General features: G+C 67.6%; 2 protein-coding genes across 11 annotated transcripts; one reads left to right on the plus strand and one right to left on the minus strand.

Moving 5' to 3' along the window:
* The first annotated feature begins 1,603 nt into the window (after positions 1 to 1,603).
* SYTL1 (synaptotagmin like 1) lies at positions 1,604 to 8,108 on the plus strand. Of its 2 annotated transcripts, none has more exons than XM_075773898.1 (15): positions 1,604 to 1,743; positions 3,639 to 3,935; positions 4,251 to 4,396; positions 4,471 to 4,579; positions 4,958 to 4,997; positions 5,358 to 5,457; positions 5,658 to 5,752; positions 6,213 to 6,335; positions 6,424 to 6,590; positions 6,678 to 6,780; positions 6,907 to 7,068; positions 7,142 to 7,220; positions 7,308 to 7,407; positions 7,495 to 7,700; positions 7,815 to 8,108. In XM_075773898.1, the coding sequence occupies exons 2-15, from the start codon at positions 3,688 to 3,690 to the stop codon at positions 7,952 to 7,954; spliced, it is 1,818 nt and encodes a 605-aa protein (XP_075630013.1). In that variant the 5' UTR covers positions 1,604 to 1,743; positions 3,639 to 3,687; the 3' UTR covers positions 7,955 to 8,108. The 2 variants fall into 2 exon arrangements, with proteins under 2 accessions (XP_075630013.1, XP_075630014.1); XM_075773899.1 differs by lacking the exon at positions 1,604 to 1,743 and adding an exon at positions 2,325 to 2,536.
* Positions 8,105 to 17,832, minus strand: MAP3K6 (mitogen-activated protein kinase kinase kinase 6). 9 transcript variants are annotated; one of them, XM_075773892.1, is made up of 29 exons: positions 17,618 to 17,832; positions 17,215 to 17,575; positions 16,575 to 16,714; positions 15,870 to 15,893; positions 15,273 to 15,460; positions 15,019 to 15,154; positions 14,679 to 14,785; positions 14,383 to 14,553; positions 13,953 to 14,065; positions 13,640 to 13,799; positions 13,353 to 13,503; positions 13,029 to 13,136; positions 12,910 to 12,959; positions 12,682 to 12,777; positions 12,262 to 12,346; positions 12,056 to 12,189; positions 11,850 to 11,977; positions 11,612 to 11,748; positions 11,325 to 11,430; positions 10,986 to 11,143; positions 10,700 to 10,880; positions 10,452 to 10,614; positions 10,004 to 10,169; positions 9,747 to 9,932; positions 9,506 to 9,611; positions 9,029 to 9,269; positions 8,680 to 8,935; positions 8,508 to 8,584; positions 8,105 to 8,380 (listed from the first exon to the last, which is right to left on the minus strand). In XM_075773892.1, the coding sequence occupies exons 2-29, from the start codon at positions 17,492 to 17,494 to the stop codon at positions 8,302 to 8,304; spliced, it is 3,927 nt and encodes a 1,308-aa protein (XP_075630007.1). In that variant the 5' UTR covers positions 17,495 to 17,575; positions 17,618 to 17,832; the 3' UTR covers positions 8,105 to 8,301. The 9 variants fall into 9 exon arrangements, with proteins under 9 accessions (XP_075630007.1, XP_075630006.1, XP_075630005.1 ...); XM_075773891.1 differs by having other exon boundaries at positions 13,953 to 14,059; positions 14,986 to 15,154; XM_075773890.1 differs by having other exon boundaries at positions 8,105 to 8,377; positions 14,986 to 15,154.
* Between the last annotated feature and the right edge of the window lie 412 nt (positions 17,833 to 18,244).

Below are 18,244 nucleotides of genomic sequence, written 5' to 3' on the forward strand. Positions count from 1 at the left end.
GCACCCAGGGGCAGAAGGGGGGGTTCCTCCATCGGATGCTGTTTCAGGATGTGGCTGGAGCGGGGCTGCAGGCCATCATGGCTCTCTGGCTTGCTCCGGGGTCTCTGCAAGGAAAACTGTCCCCAAGGGCTGACCCAGCACCTCGCTCGCCTTGTGCCGGTGGCCAGGGTGCTCCCGGGTGTCACCGGGCTGACACAGCCTCCGGCCTGGCCGCCCCGTGCTGAGGGAGGCACCGAGGGGGCTCTGCTCCACGGGCACTGCAGTGCGGCTGCGGCTGAGACCCAGCAAACTCACCACCCCTCTGGGTCACCAGGGATGTGGGGACACACTGCAGGATGTGACCCACTGCTCCCCATGCCTCTGGCCACGGGTTTTAGCTCTGTCTGTGCCGGAGGTGCCTGCTTGTGGCCCGGAGGAGGGGCACTGCCCCACTGAGCAAGCCCATCACCGGGGGGTCGGGTACCATCCGTCCCTCCGTCCATCTCCAGAGATCCAGGAGCAGGGGACGGATCCTGCCACATCCTTTCCTGCCCCAGCCTCAGCCGATAAACCTTTCTCACTCTGGATGTCGCTGGTACAAAGGGTCCGGGACGCACAGAAAGGGCTCGGTGCCCACCCTGGGTGACCCAGAGCTGACACGACAGCCCCCGAGCCATCGCTGCCCCCCTCCCCTGCAGAGACCTGGCCACGCTCGCCGCATTTCCAGAGCACCCATAGCAGGGACCCTCCGGGGGGGGCTTCTCGTCCGTCTGGGGCCTCTCCCCCTCGCAGCCGAGCAGCGAGAGCTCTGCGAGGGGAGGAAGGGGAGGGCGGCCGACGGACAGACAGACAGAGCTGTTGCTGAAGTCTCATTTCCTTAGAAACCATGCTAAAAATAATCCCCTTTTCTTGCGGTCCTGCGCTCAGCGTGTGCTGACAGGTTGCTGCCGCTGCACCCCACTGCAATTCCTTCCCCGTAAAGCTGGCGGGGTGATGGCTGGAGCCTGGCGGGGAGCCTGTGATCGAGGGAAACTGAGGCACAGGCCCCCGCCGTGCCAGGGAAGGATGCTCCTGCCCTGGGTGCTGGGGTTTACCGCTGCCAGGCATTGCTGGCCCAATCCTGCGTGGGGCTGAGCACCCAGGTTTGTGGTGGGGAGCCCCAGCCCTTCGGAGCAGGATGGGATTGTGCCAGGCAGGACGGGAGCTGTGGGGCTGGGGGTACCATGGGATGGGGGACGTGGGGCTGGGGCTGCCCTGCAAGGCCCCAGGGCCCCCCCCCACCGCCCCACAGCTGGGGGTTTTCTTTTTGGGGGGGGGCTGCAGGGAGGGCAGATTTTCTGCTTCCCATCCATGCCCAGCAGAGACCAGTCTGCCCAGTCCACCCAGTGCAGCCTGGGAGCTCTCCCAGAGCTGCTCCGGATAAAGCACCCCGAGGCCACATCCTGCACCGTGTGCTCCCCAGAACCCCCGGGATGCTTCCCCTCCACGCCACCCCTTCCTGGGCTGCCTGATGCCTCCCAGTCCAGCCCAGTCCAGCCCAGTTCAGCCCAGTTCAGTCCCGTCCAGCGGGTGCTGCTGGCTCCAGTCCCTACTTTCGTGCCGCCGGGGCGAGGAGGCGCCTGCGGTTGACTCAGCTCCAGGCCACCAGCACCCTGCGCAGGGTGGGGACCGGGGGGGCCACCCGCAGCCACGAGGGTCCCCGTGGGGTGCTGGGGGAGGGGGGGGGAACGAGCCACCGTCACCCCCGCACACAGTTCTGGGCAGGTAAGGGCGGCCGTGGGGCTGACCCCACTGCTTGCCCCATGGCGGGGCTGCACCAGCACCCTGGGGTGGGGGGGGGGGGTGTTTGCGGGGGTGGGGGGGGGTGTCTGGCTCCTGTCACCCTGCTTAGGGGGCTGCAACACCACCCCCCCCCGGCTCTGCTCCCCACTGAGGAGGGATGGGACGGGGGCTCTGGGACCCGAATTTCTGCGGTGGTTTTCATCACCCCCATGCTGTGCCTGTGCTGGCCGGTGGGGCTGGCCGGGGTCTGAGGCCAGGGTGATGGGCTGCAGGGCCCCTGGGGCTGGGGGTGCAGCCCTGGGCTGTGGTGGAGCGGTTGGGGCCTGCCAGTCCCCAGGGGGCTGGGGGGGGTCCCGGTGGGGCTGAGCCTGGGTGCATTTGCTGGGGGTGGGGGGGTGGGGGGGCATTTCACACTGTCCATCACCCCCCTCCATCGTGACGGGCTGCTTGCAACGAAAAAAGGGGGATGTGCACCCCCCCCCAATTATGGCTTACTGGGGAGGTTTAACTGGTTTGACTGGTCTTCCATGCAGGGTGTGTGGGGGGGGCCAGGTGCCCAGCACCCCTCTGCACGCCGGCGGGCGCAGGACGTGGGTGCTTGTTTACCACCCGGCTGCACCAATCTGCTGGGGTCCCCAGACCTGGGTGACATTTTTGGGTGCTGGCTCTGTTCCGGGGTGGGGGGGGACACCCCCGTACGCCGCCAGTAAACAGGATACGAGCAGGCTGCGGTGGGGAGGCAGCGACAGCATCGTCCCAAACCCGGTGACAGCTGGTACGTGTCCCCCCCGAGACACCCCCCCCCCCCCCCCCACCCACCCACCCAGCCCTGGCTCGGTGCAGGGTGCTGGTGGGTGTTGTGGGGTCTCCCTGCACAGCGTGGGGTGCCGGGGGGGGGGGGGGGAAGGGAGGGAGGGTGTCCAGGTGATGTGGGGGGGTCCTTGGTGCGTGATGTGTGTGGGGGGGTCCCCGATGCTGGCTTGGAGCGGGGGGGGTATGTGGTGGGGTTGGCACCCAGCCAGTCTGTGGTGGGTCCTGGGCAACGCTGGGGGATGTCTGAGACCCCCCCCGGAGCTGGGCCAGGGGCACCCGTGGGGCTGAGACGGGACCCTCTGTGGGGGTGGGGACAGGGCCACCCGTGGGGCAGGGACAGCGTCACCTTCGGGGCTGGGGCTGGGGCCACTGGTGTCCGAGCCCCACAGTGGAGGTGGGAGCCCCACAGCTGTGCCAGGGTGGGGCTGTGCCGGTGCTCACGTCCCGGCGGGGTGCCGGGGGAAGTGGGGGGCTGGGGGGGGGGGGAAGCTGCAGGACTGATCCTGCCCCGCTGCTGCTGCAATTTCCTGCCCTGGGCATCCCATGTCGGGCAGCGCTTTCCCAATGCCAGGGCCAGGAAGGGCAGCGGTGAGGCAATGCTGGGCAGTGGGGCAAGAGCCCCTGCTGCACCCTCTGCCCTGGGACCTGTGATGAGCTGAGTACGGTCTCAGCCTGGTTCGGTGCAAGCCTATTGTGGAGGGCAGCCGAGCCCCCTTTTGCCACCTGTCTCGGTGCTGTGGCACCCGATGAAACCCGTGGGAAAGCAGGCAGGGGCAGAGCTGGCCCTGAGCAAACACCCTTTGCAAACACGGGCTGCGGGCAGGATCCCGGCAGCAGGCAGGGCTGGTCCTGGCACGGGGCCTGGCAGCAGGAGAAGCGGCAGGGCTTCCCTGAGCCTGCCTGCAGCTTGCCCGCGGGATGCATCACCCGTGCTCCTGCCCATGGCGCCCTCGGCATCATCCCACCCCTCGGTTTGTCCCCATTGGGGGTCCCGGGGGTGTTTTGGGGTGCAGTGTGGCAGGGATGGGGTGCGTGTGCTGAGCTTCCACTCCATCTCTTTGCAGAGGGTCAGGATGATTCCCAGCCCAAAGCGGCCCCAAGGTCTCTCTCCAGATGTTGGCGTCGCTGGTGCATGCCCGGCACGCTGACCCCCCCCGGCCGCAGCCCCCCACTTCTTGGCACCTGCCTAGGCCAGCGCCCTGGGGTACCCTTGCTGCGCCCCCCCACCCCGCCATGGCGCTGGAGCTGGGGGCCGAGACGCTGCTGGACCTGAGCTTCCTGACGGAGGAGGAGCGGCACGCCATCGCCGAGGTGCTGCGCCGCGACTGGCAGCTCCGTCGGTGCGAGGAGGGGCGCATCAGGTGAGGTGGGGTCCCCTGCTCAGCGTCACCCTTGGGGACAGCTTAAACCCCCCCCAAGAGCAACCAGCTTGGGGTCTATCACCTTGGGGACAGAGCAGCCAGGCTGGAGGGGTCCCTTTCGGCTGAGGATGGGGGCACCCGTTGAGTCTGGCCAGGGTGAGGCCCCACGGTGGGTGACACCATCATCGGGGGTCCCAAATCCCCTGGGAGACGATGGCTGGTGTCCCCAGGGCTGGTCGTGGTGGCTCCATCAGCCGCTTGGGAAGGGTGATGGGGATGGTGGGGGGGAACCCAACGCTGCCCTCCTGCCACCAGAAAGCTCCGCAAGTCGGTGTCGGACCCGGTGCAGCTGAGGACCCTCACTGGGGACTGGTTCTGCGACGCTCGTGCCCAACGCCACCGGCACCACCTGGGCTCCGACCTCGTCCGTGCCTCCATCCGCCGCAGGAGGCGGCCCCGGGGTAGGCAAGGGATGGGGACGTGGGGGGACACCGGGGGCCAGGGCTCAGCCCACTGAGGTCCCCGATGTCCCCAGGACCAGGCGACCCGGAGTGTGGCTCCAGCCTGGGTGAGCTGGAGGCCATCAGCGAACCACTGGCAGAGGAGAAGGAGGATGAGGATGGTGTGGTGGAGCCGGAGGAGAGGTGAGGGCGGGGCGGGGGGGGGGGCCTCTCGCCCCATGGGTGCCCCAGGGCTGGTGGCATCTCTTATCAGTACCCGGCTGGAGGTGGCACGGCCCTGGGATGCCTGGGGGAGCTGGAGGTGGGCGAGTGGTAGCAGAGCCCATGGTGAAGGGGATGGCACAGCCAAAGCTGAACCGTCCTGGTGTCCATCTGTCCACCGTCCTGGTGTCCATCTCTCCACTGTCCCAGCATCTGTCTCCCCACCACCCAGGGGGGTCTGTGGCCCTACTGGACCCGGCTCTATAAACAGCTGCAGGGATGCTGCAGGGGGGTGGGGGAGAAAGTGCTCGTTAGCCTGATGCCTTGTCGAGAGAAACTAATTATCGTCTCTTCTCACAGCCCCCCTGTGGAGGATGCGCAGGCGGCCGCAGAGCCCCAGGTTGGTGCCTGGTGGGGGGGTTGAGCCGGCACGGCAGAGCCTGTGGCTGGTACCTGACGCCCCGGTGATGGGCTCGGTCAGTGGGGGAGCACCCTGCGCTGGGTCACCCTGGCTGCTGTGGCCCCGGAGCCGCAGCGTCACCCCAGGAGGGTGCTGCAGTTGGGGCCAGCTTTGTGCGTTGTCTTGCAAAGCGTGATCCTGAACCCCATGGTGTGGGGAGTGATTGGGGGGGGTGTCCCACGGGATGTCCCCCCACCCTGTCCCCAGGGACCCAGAGGGGCTGGACCGAGGGGAGCAGGCAGGGTGAGGAGGGTGCCTGGGGTCCCCGTTACACCCGGTCCCCTATGTGCCACCTTGCAGCCCACCTCCACAGCCCCAGCTCTGGAGGTGACCCCCACATCACAGCCCCTGCAGCAGGGCGATGTCCCAGCGAGGGAGCAGGACGTCCCAGCCCAGCCAGGTAACCGGGGGGGGGGTAGGTGCTGTCAGGATTTGGGGGATTGGAGCCCCCCCCAGCATTGCTTACCAGCCTCCTCCCAGCCTCCCATCATGGCCCCCCCATCCCTCGCTTGCCTGCTCGCTCCTCTTGCCAAAAAAAGCCCCCCCCCCCATCCATCCCTGCTGCATCAGGACCCCCCCGCTGACACCGCACCCTCGCAGGTGACGTGGTAGGTGGGAACCCCTTCAACACGTCCAGCGCGGAGGAAGACGAGGAGGAGCCCAACTCCGCACACAGCAGGCCCGAGGCTGAGCAGGTGGGATGGTGGGACTCGGGGGGGGGGCTATATGGGGCTGGCTGGGGCTGACTGGGCTCTATGGGGCTGTACAGGGCTATATGGGGCTGTACAGGGCTATATGGGGCTCTACAGAGCTATATGGGGCTGTACAGGGCTGTATGGGGCTGGCTGGGGCTGTACAGGGCTGGCTGGGCTGTATGGGGCTGTACGGGGCTGTACGGGGCTATATGGGGCTGTATGGGGCTGTGTGGGGCTATATGGGGCTATATGGGGCTGTATGGGGCTGTATGGGGCTATATGGGGCTGTATGGGGCTGTACAGGGCTGTACGGGGGCTGTACGGGGGGTGCAAAGCCAGAACAGCAGGGTCTGTGCTCAAGCACCGGGCACTCGCTGGGAGCTGGGTGCCCTCAGGAACCCGCACTGGGATGGGGGGGCCGGGGAGGGGGTGCTGACCCCTCTTTGCTTTGCATTTCCAGGGACCGGGGACCCCCCTGACGGATCAGGCGTCCCCGGGCCGGGTGTCCCCACAGAACGGCCACACGTCCCCGAGCAGCCTGCTGACCGCCAGCTCCTCGGTGTCCAGCCTCAGCTCCTCCACGGTACGGGGCTGGGGGGGGGGGCTGTTGGGGTGGGTGTGGGGGTGTCACCTCTCCAGCCCCCCCCCAACCCCGTCCCGCTGCCCCACAGCTGAGCGGCAGCCTGATGAGCCTGTACAGCGAGGGCGAGCTGGGCAGCGTGGCCGTGCGGGGTTGCGTCCAGTTCTCCCTCCGCTACGACCCAGCCAAGAAGGAGCTGCAGGTCCACGTGCTGCGGTGCCGCGAGCTGGCCGAGGCCAAGAAGCAGCGGTCGGACCCGTGAGTGCCCCGGCCCCGAGCGGCGATGCCCGGGCAATGCCCACGGTGGTACCTACCGTATCCACCTCATTTTTTTTTTGGCTCCAGGTACATCAAGACGTACCTGCTGCCAGATAAGTCCAACCGCAGCAAGCGCAAGACCACGGTGCGGAAGAGGAGCTTGGATCCCATCTTCAATGAGATCCTCAAGGTTTCTAACCCTGCTTTGGGGTGGTTTTGGGGGGGGGGGGGTGTCCTCCTGGTTCAAGGCAGGGGATTATGGGCGGGGGTAGCCCCTCGCCGTGCCCTCACCCTGTCTGCGGCCCCTCCCCACCAGTACAAGCTGGAGAAGAGGGACCTGCAGGGACGGACCCTGAACCTCTCGGTGTGGCACCACGACAGCCTGGGCAGGAACCTCTTCCTGGGGGAGGTGGAGATCGCGCTGGGCGCCTGGGACTGGGCCAACACACGCCCCGAGTGGTTCAGCCTCCAGCCCCGGGTAAGTCCCTGGCCTCCCCCAGCCCACCCCAGCCCCATCTACAGCCCCCCCTAACCCCCCCCATCCTCCCCAGATGCCCATCTCCTCGGACGGTCTCGCCAGCCGGGGCAACCTCAACCTGGCGTTGAAGTTCATCCCCGGCGGCTCGGAAGGTGAGAGGTGCCCCCGGGGGGAAGCGGGGGGGGGGGCAGAGGGGGGTTCTGGCATGGCAGGGTGCCCCTGACCCCTCTTGTCTGCAGGTGGGGGGCTGCCACCCACGGGGGAGCTGCACATCTGGGTGAAGGACGCCCAGAGCCTCATCCCCCTGCAGAGCGGCACCGTGGACGCCTTCGTGCAGTGGTAAGAGTGGGGGGGATGGCACCCTGGGGGGCACCCGGAGGGGCTGGTGTCCCACCGCCCCCCCCTCACCGCCCCATCACCCCCCAGCTACGTGCTGCCCGATGACAGCAAGGCGAGCCGGCAGAAGACGCGGGTGGTGAAGCGGAGCCTCAACCCGCTCTTTAACCACACCATGGTGTACGACGGCTTCCAGGCCAAGGACCTGGCCGAGGCGTGCGCCGAGTTCACCCTCTGGCACCACGAAGCCTTTTCCAAGCGCCAGCTGGGTGGCATCCGGCTCAGCCTGGGCACAGGTGAGCAGGGGGGTCCTGGGCACCCCAGGGTGCTCTCCCTGGCTTGCAGAAGCGGGGGTGAGGGGTGGTGGCGGCAGCGTGGCCGGAGGGGTGACAGCGGTGGTCTCTCCGCAGGGAGCAGCTACGGGCTGCCGGTGGGCTGGATGGACTCGACGGCGGAGGAGCGGGGGGTGTGGGGGCGCCTGCTCCAGCAGCCCGGGCAGTGGGTGGAAGCGCTGCTGCCCCTGCGGACCAACCTGGTCCCCCGGGCATAGCCCCCGGCCCCCCATGGACCACCCCCCCGATGCCAGCGGGACTGCAGGACGCAGAGGGGGATGGAGCTGAGCCCGGAGTATCACTGTGCAGGGCTGGGGTCTGTGCCCCCCCCCCCACCCTTTCAACAGCAATGAAGTGGCACCGGAGGGCACATCTGGCAGCTGTTTATTGCTCTGGGCACCGTACCCCAACTTCTCCCTCCGGCACGGGGCTGGAGCCGCTGCATCCGCCTGCTCCTGGCATGGGGCTGTCCCCTCCATCACCATCCTGCCCCCATGGTGGCAGCCCCAGGGCTCCGGTGGCTGGGTCCCCCCTCGGGGCCACGTCCCAGCCCTGGGGTGGGGGCTCACTCCCCCTCCCCCTGGGTGAGGGTCCGGCGATGCTCCAGGATGGCTGCCCAGAGACGGTACGCCGGCCCGCGCCTGCTGGGACACGGGGGCTGTGAGAGGGAGGGGACCAAGCCTTGTGTCCCGTCCCCCCCCCCAGCACTGCCGCCCTGTCCTCTGCCCGCCCCCCGGCCAGGCCAGGAGGGGCAACGCGGGCTGGGGGTACCTGATGCCCACGTAGAAGAGGTCATCATGGGTGGCACAGCCCAGCAGGTCCCGCAGCGTGAAATCGTGGGAGAGGAGCTGCGGGAGGTGGCAGGGGTGTTGGGGGGCAATGCTGGGGGGCCTGACCCCCAGCCCCCACATAGCTCCGTGTGCCAAGTGGCCGTGGGCCTCACCGTGGCCGTGGTGGCTGGGTCCGTGCCGTGCTGCTGCAGCCACTCGAGGAGGAGGGGGTCAGCCTGTCCCTGGGGGGGCTGGGGGCTCAGCGGCGAGTGATCCTGCGCTGGGGCGAAGCACCCCGGGGGGACCTCCCCGTGCTCCCTGCTGCGCTGGGGCCGGCTGGGGACCACGGTGTCATCATCCCCGGAGCGAAGCACCCACTGCATCAGCTGCTGCCACTCCTGCTCCTTCTGGGCCAGCTCCTGGAGCAGCCTGGGGGAGAGCGGGGCACGGGCTGGCACCCGGCGGGGAGAACAGGGGCTGGCAGCCAGGGAGATGGAGGCACGAGGACCCGCGAGGCCATACCTGCTCGTCTCTGTGCGGAGGTGGCAGAGCTGTGCCACCAGCGCCGAGGGTGCCTGCAGGAAGGACAGAGGGTCCGCCTGGGTGCTGGTGCCGAGCCCCGAACTGGTGCCGAGTCCCGAATTGGTGCTGTCCCGCTGGGGTCGGCTCCTGGGGATGGACGGCCTCGGCGGCGTAGGGGTGTCCTCGTCACTTGTGTCCTTGGTGCTGTCGCCCCCCAGGCAGCCGGCCTTCGGTGCCAGGTCTGGGGGGGGCAGAGGAGGTGGTGGGCACAGAGAGGTGCCCAATGACCCCAGAGCACGGGGGACAAAATGGGCAGCCGGGCCCAGCCAAGGCTGCCCCAGTGCTGCCCCCCCCTCACATCCCTTTCCCAGCACCCCAAAGTCCCCCAGCCCGGGGCCAGCCGCCCTCTTCCTCCATCAGCTGGCCACAGTGGTGGGACCTGGACCCGCATCCCGGTCATCTCCCAGTGCCACCCACCTCTCACCAGTAAGGTGAAAGCCGCCTGCACCGCCTGGCTCACAGCGTCATCCAGCGCAAACATCCAGTGGGGTTTGATGTGATGCCGGCGCAGCACCCTTCTCACCTGGAAGGAGCAGAGCCGTGCCAGGGCATCGCTGTGCCAGGGCATCACCCGCACAGGGACATCACCGTGCCAGGGCATCGCTGGCACCAGGACATCTCCCGTTCAGCACCCTACCACTCCATCCTGCACACTGACCGCTGCCTGGAAGCCGAAGAGAGGAGCCTGGAGGTGGGGGAGGCTCAGCCCCTCCGCCCGCAGCTGGGTCTGCAGTGCCAGGAGGTCCTGGCGCAGCCGGTGCTGGTTGGGGCACTGGATGTAGCTCCGCAGGCAGCTCAGCAGCTGAGCGAGATGCTCCGAGCCCAACCTCACGCCTGCCGTGCTCTGGCGGGGGCAAGGGAGATGCTCAGGGGCTGCCACCGTGCCCACCCTGCGCCCGGGCACCCAACACCCACCTGGCTCTCCTCCAAGGCAGCGATGATGGCGGGTGCCTCGGCGGTGAGGACGCGGTGCAGCGTGGCCCGGCGCTTGCTGTCCTTCCGCAGGAGGAACCTGTCCCCGCTGTCCTCCAGGGAGGACGAGCACAGGCTGCGGTCGGAGCCGGCCGAGTCCTGGGCAGCGCTGGTGGGAGGTGGGAAGGGTTGGCACTGTCCCCCACCCCCCGGCCTCAGGCATTTAGGAGCGTGGCCTCAGGGTGGGCACGGCCATTGGGCTTGGCGGAGGGCATGGGGGACCCCCTGCAAGCCCCCCCAGGCTGTAACGGGGAGGGATGTGATGCCCTGGCACAAGGGGACCTTGCGGGGTGCAATGCTGGGACGTGGCAAGGGGGTGGGCGTCATGGGAGGCAGAAAGCCGACCCCCCCCTCCGCCCCCTGGGGTCCCCCCATGCCCAGGCTGCCCTACCCCAAGCGGCCGTGGCTGGAGGCTGCCTCGCTGGGGGGGCACAGGACCGGGGGGCTGCCCTCTGTGCCCCTCACCGGGGCGTTCTGCCTGGCTGAGGAACATCCCCTGCTCCCATCGCTGCCCTCCACATCCTCATCCTGCTGCCCAAAGCGGGGGGGCTCGCCTGCCAGGGAGATGATGGAGATGGAGATGGTTATTTAGCAGCTCATGCCAGGGCCCCCCTATCCTGCCCCCCCCTCCAGACTCACCCCCCACCGAGGGCAGGGGCTGGCTCCGGGCCCTCCCGGTGCCGGCAAGGAAGGGGTCCCGCAGCAGCGCGGCGGCCGTCGCCCGTGTGGCCGGGTCGGCCTGGAAGCAGCGCAGGATGAACGTCTTGGCCTTGTCCGACATGGACTCGGGCACCTCCGGGTGCATCTTGAACATGCCCACCTAGAGGGGAGGCACTTGTGGGGCTGCGAAGGGACTGGCTGCCCCGGGGGGGACATTTTAGGGCTGGGGAAACCTCCCCCATCCCCTGCCCAACCCCATGGGTACCTTGAACATCGCAGCCTGGGGGTTGCCCAGCTCGTAGAAGGGGGGCTTGCCCGTGGCCATCTCGATGATGGTGCAGCCCAAGGACCAGATATCCGCTGGCTTCCCATAGCCCCACGGCCCCTGGTCAATGATTTCTGGGGCCATGTACTGCAGGGTGCCTGGGGAGAGGATGAGGAGGGTTGAGAGGAGCCCGTATCCATCACCCAAACTCCGTCAGGGTTGGGTTGTCCTTCTCCCCGTGCTGGGTACAAGGATGCAGACCCCGTCATCGCCTGGTCCTCAGCATCCCACCACCCCCAAGTCGGGGAAACCCAGTCCCCAGCCCCAGGGTGCCCTTACCCGTGAAGGTCTCAGCGCTGGGGCTGATGCCCGCCAGCCGCTTGGAGGTACCGAAGTCGGAGATCTTCAGCACCCCGCTGTATGTGTTGATGAGGACGTTGTCTCCCTGTCGTGAGAAGGGCACCCCAAAAATCAAACCAAGCCACAAAAAGCTCCTGGAGCTCAAGCAAGGCCTTTGGGCATCACCCCAGGGGCTTTGGGTATGGAGGGGCAGCTCCCGGCTCCCCCTGAGATGGGGGGGTCAGGCCTCGTGCCCCCAGGATGGGTGATGCCCCCCACCCCGTCACCTTGATGTCGCGGTGCACGATGTGGTTGTCGTGGAGGTAGCTGAGCCCGTTGAGGATCTGGCGGGTGTAGAAGATGATGGTGGGTTCGTTGTCCTTGAGGGGTCCCCACTTGGAGCGCAGCAGGGACGAGAGGCTCCCTGGAGAGGGGGCACGGAGAGGGGCAACACCCCTGTTTAGGCCACACATATGGCCACGTGCCCCCCTTTGACCCCCAAATCCCATCCCCAGCGCTGCCCACCTCCCGGCACCTCCTCCATGAAGATCTTGATGAAGCCGCCCTGGCTGATGGAGCCCAGGTACTGCACGATGTTCCTGTGCCGCAGGCGCTTGTGCAAGGCGATCTCCTCGTGCAAGGGCTGCGAGTACCTACGTGGCGGGACGCCGGGGTGAGGGGCTGCCCAGGGTCCCCCAGGACCCACCGGCACCCCACGGCACGGCACTTACCGGCTGTCTCGCTCCGGGATCTCCTTGATAGCGATGCGCACTTGGTTGCTGAGGCAGCGCCCGGCGTAGACGACCCCGTACGTCCCCCTACCCAGGACCACCCGCTCACCCGTCTCCGAGTACTCGTAGCTGTACTGCGGGCAGAGATGCGGGGTGGCAGCCTGTGCCACCCGTCACCCCGTGTCACCCCGTATCCCCCACCTCACCTCCAGGATGGGCTGCGTGGGGCTGGGCACCTCCTCGCCGCTCGCCACCTGCTCGGCCATGAGGGACTGGATCTGGTCGCAGAACCTGCCGGCGGGAGGACGATGGTCCTGAGCCCCAGTGAGGATGCTGGGGACCTGGACACCGACACACCCCCCCCCGGCACAGAGGGGCTCCTTTTCCCTCTCCCAGTCTGGCCCCCACCAGTGGCACAAGGCGAGGGGGGTGGGGGGCTGTCCCACCCTGTTTTGTGGGACCCAGCTGCAGGGGGGGGTCCCCAGGACATCCTTTCCCCCCCCCAAATTAAGGTAGGGAAGAAATAGCACGCTCCCATCCCTCCCCACTCACCAGGGCGGTGACTTGGGGTCCCCGTGCCCCCACCAGAAATGTGGGTGCCCCTGTGCCCCCCCCGCCCCACTCACCAGCGGCAGTGCTGCTGGGAGGGGAAGTAGAGCTGGAAATCCTCCTCCGCGTGCATCACGTAGAGGAAGCAGCCCCGTTCGTCGCACTTGCAGATGCTGGAGGGTGAGGACCCCCCCTCCCCGTCAGCGCTGGGGCAGAGGGGGTGCCCACGGGGTGGGCAGAAGGGCTGTGGGCACACGGGGGGGGAACCGCGATCCTGCTGGCGAGGGGACCGGGGACACGCTCACCTGACGCCCCGGATGGCCGCGGCTGCGAAGGTCCAGCTCAATGCCGCTTTCTGCGGGAGAAGGGGCAGGTGAGGAGGGGGTGGGTGGGGACCCCCCAGCTCCCCCAGCCCCATCCTTACCTCCTCCGTGGGGCAGACGAGGGCGAGACTCAGGGCGTGCTCCTCCGTGCCACCGGGCAGTGCCAACCAAGCTGGCTGCAGGACCTTGTTGAGCTCCAGGACCAGGACCTGCACCAGAGGGGGCTGCAGGGTGAGTCCCCCCACCCGCCGGGTCCACAGCCCACACCCCTGCACCCCCACCCTCCCTCCCACCCACCCACTGGGGTTGGCACCGGTGGGCTGCTTGGTGCCTCCCCAAATCCCCAGTGAGCCTGGACAACTGGGTGCTCCCCAGGGACGTCCGGGGATCTGGGCAGGAGGGGTTGGCTCCGTGGGGCCCCTCACCGGGCAGCGCGACGCGGCGATGAAGGGCTGGCACGCCTTGAGGAGGAAGCCCAGCCAAAAATCAGCCAGCTCTTGCTGAGCAGAGGGGACCTGTGGGCTCCTCTGGAAGTGTTTGTAGAGCAGGAAGGTCTCCATGACCGAGACCAGGTACCTGTGGGGACGTGGCAGGGGCGAGAGAGGGGAGAGAGTTGTCTCCAGCCCCCCCTAAACCCCGTCCTGGGGCAGAGTCACCCAGGACTGGCGACCCAGCCCTGCCCAGGTGGGCACATGCCGTGCCGTTGCCGTACCAGCCCGGCGCGTTGAGCTTGTAGAGCTTCTCAGAGGCTTGGATGACTTTGCTGAGGTCGTTGGCCAAGATGCCGGCTCCGAGGCAAAAGCCCACGTCCCAGTAGTAGCGCAGCTCCCCCGGGCTGCCCTTGCGACCCTGCAGGCAGCTCAGCTTCACCCCTGGACACGGGAGCAGGAGCCCGTCACCCCTCCGCTGGTGACCCCCGCAACCCAGTCATGGCCGCTCCGGGGGTACCCCGATGCCATCGGACCCCAGCGCCTGGTCCCCGTCCCCCGTGGGTCCTTGTCCCCAACCTGTGGGTGGGCACCCACCGATTTGCTGCAGCTGCACGGAGGTTTCGAACTGGTGCCCGGCGGCCACGAGGAGCACGGCAGCGTTGATGCCCGCATGGAGGCTCGGCTCCATCTCGAAGGCTTTGCTGTACCTGGGCAGAAATGCCAGGTGGGGGGCACGGCCGCTGCCACCCCCCCCACCCCGCCAGCCGAAACACGGCTGCCTCAGGAGCCCCCTATGATGGGGGAGCGCTCCCAAACCAGAAAAAAAACTTTCTTTACTCCCGAAAGAAGTAAAAATAAATAAATAAATACAAAAGCCCAGCAGGAATTAGCACCACCTGCCTTGGCGCTGCTGCTGGGGAGTGGGGGGGGTTGACTGTGCCTGGCAAGCCCCCAGAGCCCCTGCGAACGCCCCGGCCGGGGCCGTGGGCAGGCAGGTGACTCCCAGCCCTGTCCCCAGCCTCACCAGTAGAAAGCCTGGTCCCTCGTCTGGGTGTCGGTGAGGCCAGAGCCGATGAACATGTCCTTGTAGATGCGGCCGCACAAGCAGAGGAGGTCGGGCGCAGCCCTCTCCCCGCGCTCCACCACGGGCAGCAGCACCGACAGGGCCTTCTCCCGGTCCCCGGCACGGTTACGCCTGGACACACGCGACCGGCGCTCGGAGAACAGCACGGCTGGCATCGTCCCTCGGTCCCCTGACCCCCCCGGCTGCGTGCCGTCGGGATGCCCCGGGGTGTGTGTCACCCCCCCATCACCGCTCACCGGCTGAGGGCGAAGGCGTAGTGGAAGCGGACGTTGTGCTGCTCGGCCACGGCGCAGGTCGGCAGTGCCTGGAGGGTCTCCACCAGTGACACGATGGCATCGTAATCCTGTGGGGACAGCGGCGGGACTGAGCCGGTGGCCCCCGTGCTGCCCATCCCTGGCTCCGTGGGGCGATGCTCTCCCTGGACTGGCCAAACCCTGGGGGTCGCAGGCTCCTCCGAGCAAGGGGAGGCCGTGGAGGCCCCCCCTCCCCGGGATGCTGATACGGTCCCCGGGAACTCCCCAGCCCCCCCCCCAAGCCCTTAACCTGCACGTCGCGGTAGGAGAGGAGGAGGTTCACCACGATGTCCAGGCTGAGCAGCTCCACTCTGTCCAGGCGCTGCTGGATGCGGGTCAGCTCCCGGCTCAGCTGCTCCCCTCGGTACGTTTCCCGTGCCCTCCGGATATCCCGCCGGATCGTCTCCTGGAAATACCCACTGGGGATGGGGGGACAGAGACGGGGGGCTTTTGGAGTGGTGGCAATTCTCCGCCAAGACCTGCCAGCCCCTGCGGGCACGGGGGTTTGCCCGCAGCCAGAGGGGTCGGCACCAGTACCAGGAGTCAGTGGGGATCCCCTCCAGCAGTTGGACGAGCCGGGCTGCCAGCGGGGTGAAGAAGGTGTCCGTCTCAAAGCTGGGCTGGAAAAGCTCCGTCAGGCACTTCATGGCCCCGGTGCTGCAGCAGACGACCTTGTTCTGGGGGGTCACCGCATAGGGGATGAAGGTGTAGCTGCTGCAGAGGCCCTGAGGGAGGGGAGAGGAGGTGAGCGGCTGTGCCAGTCAAGCTGAGAACCCCTCTACTCGTGTCATGGACCAGCCCCCTCTCCCCAAGCCTCCCCACGCTATCCGGACCATACAGGCCATGCTAACACAGCCACCCTCCATAAGTCATTAGCAGGAAAAGACAAAACAGCTTTATCTCTGACTGCCATCATTACGCTCCAGAGTGAACACTCCCAGTTCTTTTCAAACCCAGGTACCCCTCTCCACGCTGCTGTTCCTGGCGCTTGCTCTGAGCAAGCGTCACCCCCCCCAACTCAGATCTGGGGAGAGATCTCGCTCCCTGTCTGCAATGCCCACCCTCCGAGGCTGGGGAGAGAGGGGCTCAAACCCCCCGGCACCGTGGCATAGAGCACGGGGACAAGAGACGCACCGAGTTCTTCTGGCAGATGTCCTCCTGGGGGGAGAGGGAAGGAGGAGGGATTTAATGGAGTCCCCAGCAAAAGAAATCAGTTGAGTTGATTTCAGGCTCAGGGATCAGAGTTACCTGGAAAACAGCCACGGACAGCGGGGGACACCGGGGCCCAGCCACAGGGGCGACCGGTCGCCCCCACGCCACGAGCATCGCATGTGGACCCCCCACCCCACCCCGGGCAGGGCTGCAAACGCAGCTGGCTTCTCCTCCAAACCCGGCACAGGGAAGGGGTCTCCGAATGGGTGCTCCCCTGAGTCAGGGTGACATTTGGGGATGATTTGGACGTGCCTCCATCTGCATTTTTTTCCCCGAGCAGTAAGAATCCCTCCCGCTGGCCCCTTCCATAAGGAAGGTTTTGTTTACAGGAATCGGCTTTTCCCTGGGGAAAGAGCCTGTTCCCAAATTCCCAGCCAGCTGGGGCCAAGGGAGCACCCAGCACCCTGCACCCGGCTCCGGGGCTCACCAGCGTCCCCAGCCACCCCCCTCCTCATCCCATCCAAGCACAGGGAAATCTCTGCCAGAGCAGGACGTGACCATGGGAACTCGGCCGGGCTCGGGATGGAGATCCTTCTCCTGCCCGCACGGATGCTCCAGGCACTTGGGGCTATTCCCACCCCGGAGAAGCAGCACCCAGGGAGCCGGGGTGTCCCTGCACCCACTGACCTGCAGGGCCTGGAGGGGGGGCAGGTCGGCCTGGCAGCACAGCAGGACATTGTGGGACATGTTGAAGCTCTCGCGGACGCCCAGGTGGTAGAAGAGGGAGGGCTGGCAGACGGAATCGCTCAGCTCCACCACGGCCACGTCTGCGGGCAGGACGGTGGGGAAGCTCACGAGTCCGATTCCAGATCCCAAATTCATGGGGAAGGAGAACCAGCCACCCCTGGGTTTGTGTGGGGGTGTGTGCCTGCATCCCCTAAGACAGCGGATGGCCCCTGCCATCACAGCACCTGAGGCCACAGCGAGGGGCACTCGCTTGCACGGCGGCACACGGTCGAACCCTGAGCAAACCCTCCACAAACCCCCACCCTTTCCAAAATCACACCCGTGTGTTTAGCGCCGGCGAGGAAGACATCCCGGCAAATGTCCGACCACCCCGGAAAGCAAACAGAGGGACGGCGGGAAAGCAAACAGCGAACCACCCGAGCGCGCAGCTGGCAGAGCTCCGCCGGGAGCTGCGCAGGGGCTGGGGAAAGTCTTGGCCCGGATATTCCCGGAGAGCTGGGATAACCAGGCAGAACAACCGGAAAAGGAGGGTGATAGAAACCCCACACGATGCTGCCAGTGGAGCGTGTCGCATCCTCACCTGCGTTGTAGAAGCGGTCCAGCGTGGCGGTGTCGCCCAGCGCCAGGGTGCCAAAGGGCAGGGTGTGCAGGCGTGCCCGCAGGTCACGGCACGCATCGCGCAGGCTGCGCAACGCGGGGCAGGCGGCCGGCTCCCGGCCCAGCACACAGACGACGCTCAGCGCCCGTCGCCCGCTCGCCCGTCCCCGCGTCCTGCACACCGGCCGGCCCGTCGTGCCCGCCACTGCCAGCGGGTCCTGCCAGCAGCTCCCGGCAACCGGCGGCGTCCCCGGCACCTCCATGGCTGGGGCAGCCAGACCCACCGGGGAGAGCTTGCACCCTGCACCGAGAGAGCCCGTACCCTGCACCGGGCTGCCCCGGTCCTTACCGGGAGAGCCCGTACCCTGCACCGGGCTGCCCTGCACCACGGTGCCCTATTCCCTCCCGGGGGAGCCCATAGTCTGCACCGGGCTGCCCTAATTCCCCACCGGGAGAACCGGTACCGGGCTGTCCTGCACCGGGCTGCCCCGGTCCTTACCGGGAGAGCTCCCTACCGGGCCGGCTCGTACCGGGAGGGTCCTCCCCCGCTCACCGGGCTCCTTCCCGGGCTGCTCCGCCCCGCTCCGCCCCGGGCACCGGGCGCCGCTTCCGCCTGTCCCGGCCGTGAGTCAACGGCGGCCCCGCCCGGGACGGACCCCCCGGGCGGATCCTTTCCCCCGACGGGCAGCGGTTGCAAAGGGCCGGTTGCGAAATGAGAGCAGGGGGAAGGAGAAGTGGGGGGGATTGGGGGGGGGGGGGGGGGGGGGGGACCGGGCCCGGTTCCTCTCCCCAGCTGTGTTGCAGGCAAAATAACGGCCCCGGAGCTGCCTGGGTGGTGGGAGGGCGGCGAAGCAAAGCTGGGGTTCTCCGGGGGGCGAAGGGACGGGCAGTCGTGTCGTGTGTCCGTCCCCCCCCCCCCTTATCCCCATCACATCCCCCTGGCCGGGGCGATGGACCAGGGAAGGTCCCCGGGGAATGGAGATGGGATGGCGATGGCTGGTGGGCCTGGCTGG

This window comes from Balearica regulorum, chromosome 22 (assembly GCF_011004875.1).
Source record: "Balearica regulorum gibbericeps isolate bBalReg1 chromosome 22, bBalReg1.pri, whole genome shotgun sequence".
Taxonomy (NCBI): domain Eukaryota; kingdom Metazoa; phylum Chordata; class Aves; order Gruiformes; family Gruidae; genus Balearica; species Balearica regulorum.